At 34.2% G+C, this 6,000-nt stretch overlaps 1 protein-coding gene across 1 annotated transcript in view; it reads left to right on the top strand.

Annotated features, from left to right (window-relative positions):
* The first annotated feature begins 4,688 nt into the window (after window positions 1-4,688).
* The window catches only part of LOC127729877 (high-affinity choline transporter 1-like), a 59,654-nt gene continuing 58,342 nt past the window's right edge, over window positions 4,689-6,000 (top strand). Inside the window, exon 1 of the mRNA XM_052237810.1 lies at window positions 4,689-4,946. Within this exon, the coding sequence (XP_052093770.1) occupies window positions 4,784-4,946 (163 nt within the window). The 5' untranslated portion in view covers window positions 4,689-4,783. The remainder of the gene's footprint in view (window positions 4,947-6,000) is intronic.

The following is a 6,000-nucleotide window of genomic DNA, read 5'->3' as shown; positions in this document are numbered from 1 at the left end:
TCCTGTAGTCAGACTACGTACAAGAAGTATGTACGAATGCATTTTGTATAAAGCAAGCTGGAATGCTAATGTTCTGTTGAACAGTAGATCTCTTGATGAGATAGTTTTCTGGAAGGAAAATATAGAGAAAATGAATGGCAGAGAATTGCATATTGTTGAGCAATACTCAAGTGTAGGATACACAGATGCCTCGGGCATAGGTTACGGTGGCTATTTGGTAAAAGCCACAGACGAAGAGATTATGGGCAGTTGGAACGATGGAGAAAAATTGAAAAGTTCTACTTGGAGAGAGCTTGAAGCAGTTTATAGAGTACTGCAGTCTTTATCTATGGCATTACAAGGTCAAACGGTTAAGTGGCACACAGATAATCAGAACGTAGTAAACATAATAAAAAAGGGCAGCAAGAAATCTGATTTACAAAATATCACAATTAAAATAGCAAATGTGTGTGAATCAAATAGCATTAAGATCCTACCAGAGTGGGTACCTAGACAAGAGAACGTTAAAGCAGATAAAATTAGCAAAACTGTTGATTGCGATGATTGGAAGATAGACGATATTACATTTGAATATCTAAATCAGAATTGGGGTCCACATACCGTAGATAGGTTTGCCACTGATTACAATGCAAAATGTAGCATATTCAATTCTAAACACTGGTGTCCAGGTACACTGGGTATTGATGCTTTCAATAGACATTGGGGTAAAGAAAATAACTGGATTGTGCCACCACCTTCAGACATATCCCGATGTATACACAAAATTATACAAGATAAAGCAGATAGGACTTTATTTGTTCCTTTATGGGTTTCAGCACCATATTGGCCTCTTTTACACAAAGTCTATGGTAATGTTGTAGAATTCGAATCGTTCATCAAAGATAGTAAAATATTACCACCAACAGTTGTCAAGGGGGGCCGAGGTAGAAATGGTATATTCGGAAAATCCACAGATTTCAGGATGTTGGCTATGAAAATAAGGTTTTAATGTATTTCATTCTTTTCTACAGGTATCGGTCTGAAAAGCAGGGTGTTGGAGCAGATACAAGATGGAGGAATTCTTTCGGCTGATTTTGACGAATTAGGACGTAAGATGTCATCGTATTTACTGCAGTCCAGGAGTGACAATACTAACAATAAATATTTTTATGCTTATAAACGGTAGGAGAGATTTATATTAAAACAAGGGGGACAATCTTTGCCAGCAAAGCCTATACATGTAGCCTTATATTTAACCAAACTGATAGACACAGGTTCATCTTATAGTGTAGTTCAGTCAGCATTTTACGGTATAAAATGGGCACATACAGTACAAGGTTTTTTTAGATCCCACAGAAAATGCATTTGTGACAAATTTACTGGAGTCGTCTAAACGTCAACCACATAAACCGAAAGTTAAAAAGGAACATATTGATTCTGAATCTATTATTAAACTTTGTTTTAAATATAAAGACAGTGATGATATAGCTATTTTAAGGGATTTATGTATGATTGTTCTTAGTTTCGCTGGATTTCTTAGATATAATGAGCTTAGTTCTCTTCGATGTAAAGACGTTCATTTCAAAACTAACTATTTAGAGATTGATATTGACAAAAGCAAAACTGATCAGTATAGATTAGGGGAAAAATTAGTTATTTCAGATGGTGAGTCTGCTGCTTGTCCTTACAATTTATTGTCCAAATATTTCAGTATTTGTAAAATTGAGTCCAGTTCTGAGCAGTATTATTTAAACCTATTTTTAGATCAGGCAAACGGTGTTCGCTAATTTACAAGAACAAAAAACTGAGTTATACCAGAGCTAGAGAGTGTATAGTAGCTAGACTCAAAGAAGTTTGTGGTGATATAAACATAGGTTTACATTCTTTAAGGGCGGGTGTAGCCACTGTCGCAGCTAACGCTGATGTTAACGAACGCTGCTGGAAACGGCACGGCCGATGGAAAACTGATACTGCCAAAGATGGGTACGTGGCAGACTCACTTGCACATCGTTTAGAAGTTACTAAGAAGCTAGGTCTTTAGCATTCAATTTAATGTATATTATTAACACTTTTCCGCCCTTTCTTTGTGTTTTCTAGTCTGCACGGCTAAATGCATTGCTTTGTGTTTGTTATTATTGTAGTGTAGTTAAGAAATGTATTTTCCCGCGTTTCGGAGTATAGCGGGAAAATGTTGTCTAAAAGGAACGTTGTTTAAGAACGGTATGTTTTTGGCGGTTTTTTGTTATGTGTAGTTGTACACGTGGTTACGTGTACCAATCATTTGGATTGTCAATAAGTATTCTTATGTTAATGAGGTGAAAGCGGGTTTTTTATTTTCTTGTGTTTGAAAATCGTTCTAGCCGCAGACGTTCAACACTAAACTTCAATATTTCATAATATTTGATATTATATGTTAATTTGTTTTTTTTATGAAGTTCGGCATCAATGTCCTGAGGCGTGCCTTGCACTTGCTCCGTAACACAGGTTTCCATATCAATTTTCTTTAGTAAAGTTTTTGTGGTTTTTCCTGGGCGGCGAGGTTACGTTAAAGACGGATATATTTACATACATACATAGAGATATGGGCTATTATTGCTTCATAGTAGACATTCTTTAGACGTTTATTCTTTCTGTGTACCTCAATTTGGAATGTATTTGTATTTCATATATGTATTTATAATATAAAATATACATTAAACGCCGGCTCTGTTAGTCTGCACGGCTAAATGCATTGCTTTGTGTTTGTTATTATTGTAGTGTAGTTAAGACAATTATTATATATCGGCTTTCCAAACACCCTTACTTGAAAGAAATGTATTAAAAAAATGTACACTTTGAACAATAACTTTGAACCCCTACATGCAATTGCCGAATGGGCCTAACTCCCCCCAAAAAAACATTTCAGTGGGCCCTTTCCTAAGCTATTACCTTTCATTTGAGCCATGTCCCGTAAAGAACTTTGCCGTACGGAGCTGGCGAGGCTTACCGAAAGAGTGTAGGGTGGACACGTAATTTTTTTTACAGCAATTTTGAATCCCTACAATTCCCGAATTGGCCTAACTCCCAAAAAACATTTCAGTGGGCCCTTCGCCAGCTCCATACGGCAAAGTTCTTAACCGGACATGGCTCAAATGAAAGGTAATAGCTTAGGGAAGGGCCCACTGAAATGTTTTTTTGGGAGTTAGGCTCATTCGGGAATTGTAGGTGTTCAAAGTTGTTGTTATAGAAAAAAATACGTATCCACCTTACACTCTTTCGGTAAGCCTCGCCAGCTTTGTACGGCAAAGTTCTTTACCGGACATGGCTCAAATGAAAGGTAATAGCTTAGGGAAGGGCCCACTGAAATGTTTTTTGGCTCCGGCGATTTAGTGCCTGTCATATCGTTTTTGATACTAGCCTATAGTAGAATAATAGTTATCTTGGTGTAATCAGGGCTGTAAAATTCCGTACACCCCTGATTACACCAAGATAACGAATTAATTTCTTATGAACAATTCCTTTACTCATTTTTAAACCGGGATGTAAAATTGAAAAATGCCAATGAAAAATTTCCAGTGTAACATTTTTTCAACGTTAATGTTGCTTCGTATTGTCAAATACTTTTTTCTTTATTTTTGGGAAATTCAGAAAAAAAAATTTTGTTCTTTTGAATTTTCGGGAAAACAAAAATTAAAAAATTTTTTTTTTACAAATTTTTGTCCTCAAATTTATTTATTTTGATATATATATTTTTTTTTTTTTTGACATTTTATTTTTCAATTTTTTGGCAAAATTTTATTTATCCTGGGGTGAACAAGGGTGGGTTGTTATTAATACCGGGGTAATTAACCAATCAGATTGCAGTATTTTTGCTGCATAAGAAATAAGACAATATATTCAGTCTGATTAAAGTTTTTTTGAGGACTCCAATTACCATGGAATCTGACGTCACAAATGAAATAATCGGATACAAAAGCTGTATTTTACTTTGAGTGAATATGATTATGATTTTAATACTGGCCCTTAAAAAACTGTTCTTAGATAATTAGGATAAGGATTAAAATTTTGTATGCCACTAGGTAATAGGTAAACAGTCAAGTTTCGGACTGTGGCTCAAAGGTTGTCTTTTTCATTTGAAAAATTAGATCTCCTTTACCTTGAAATGTGTGTCATATTTCAAATCAAATCAAATCAAACTTTTATTGCCTTATAAACCAACTTATACGATTTGTGACAAAAACAACATTAACATAATGACAAGAAAAAAGCATGTATAATCATATTAAACAAACTAATGAAAATAGTTCAAAATTCAATTATGAGTCCCCTATCCTTAGTGCCAATGACTTTTTAATAAAGGAACCTATATGCTTTCTACCTGTTTTTGTGTTGATAGGCAAAGAATATTTATCATTTTTTCATTTTCATAGAGGCTATCAAAATTTTCTATACTTTTAGCCTTTGTTAATTAAAAAAAAAAAAAAAAAAAAAACTGGTCTAGTGCAACTTCATGATACACCTTATTTATTTAACATTTGACATATATCGTTATCAACACATAAACAATCATTTTGAATTTCCATTCCTAAGTTTATAGCCTTAGGCTGTTTTAAGGTTATAAATACATTATTTTCGATAAAGGTAAAATGTAGTTCAGACTGCATGTCGAAAGTAATTATATTATGCATGTGACGTTCATCTACTTTACCTTGAAAATGTGTGTCAGAGTTCAACGTGGTTCGATCATCCGTAGTTTTCTCTTTAATTTTTTGATTGACGCTATCAACAGTTTACCTGAAAGTTCTCAATATCTAAAAGTCTGAGCATGGCTGTCAATGTACCAGGACTTATTGCTGTTATCATTTTTTATATACTTATATTGGTGATTGGTCTATGGGCCGCAAGAAAAACAAAAGGGAAAGATAATGAAGATATGATGCTGGCTGGGAGAAATATTGGTATGACAGTTGGCATTTTCACAATGACAGGTAAGCATGGAATCATCAGAAAACGCTCTATAGTTAAAACATACCCTTATAGAACTGAAATGTTTGCCGCAAATTTGCAGCAGACTTGCTGCAAGTTTGGGTAAACAACAAGTTTGCAGGACCACAGAATATAGTGTTTGCAGATGTTTGCCGCTAGCTGCAAACTTCCCGCAAACATTGCAGCTGTTTGCTGCAAGCTTGCGGCAAGTTTGCAGAAACATCAATGTTTGCAGTAAGATTGCAAGACAGTTAAGATAATAAAGAATGTGTGCCGCAAGATTGCAGAAAACTTTGACCATTCTATATGTTTGCCGCAAAATTGCAGAAAACTTTGACCATTCTATATGTTTGCCAGAACATTGCAAGAATTACACAATATTGACTGGGCATGCCTAGTTGGCACTTCCTGAAAAGCTAACAATTTGAAATTGTGGGCTAGGTCATGTTGATTGTGTTTGATAAATGTTACATATAAGAGATCAAGGAGGCATTTTGGTTCAATAATATAGATTATTCAATATGTAGTTTTGTGAGTACAAATTATTCATAGAACTGTTTTAATAAAATAATTAATGTCACCATCATAACAACTATGTGTTTGAAGTACTCTAGCTATTATAAGTTTGAATTTTGTAACTGATTAAATGTATACTGTTTAATAAAGTTAAGTTCAATTCTGTAATGGAATTATTATCTTAAAAAAGCTTTATGCTCAAAACACATTAGAGATTTATCCTTTTTTTATTTCTTAATACCGGTATATGATGTCATTTAAGAATGACCCCCGCTCCGTTTTTTCAAAAATGAAATGCATGTATGTATTTCCTTTAATCTCATAAGTGTGCAAGTATTCTTTCAGTGTTTGTACACAGACAGGAAGTTCTTTTTTAAAATTTTGATGTGTAATTTGAAAGAGATAAATTGAATGTGATTTACACATGACATTGGTATATGTGTAGTTCCTGCAAGTTTGCCGCAAGTTTGCAGAAAACAATTGCCGCAAGTTTGCAGCAAACAGTTGCTGCAAGTTTGCTGCAAATCTAATTTGCATAAT

This window comes from Mytilus californianus, unplaced genomic scaffold, assembly GCF_021869535.1.
Source record: "Mytilus californianus isolate M0D057914Y unplaced genomic scaffold, xbMytCali1.0.p SCAF_2, whole genome shotgun sequence".
Classification (NCBI taxonomy): domain Eukaryota; kingdom Metazoa; phylum Mollusca; class Bivalvia; order Mytilida; family Mytilidae; genus Mytilus; species Mytilus californianus.
This window is presented reverse-complemented; position numbering and strand designations above follow the sequence as displayed.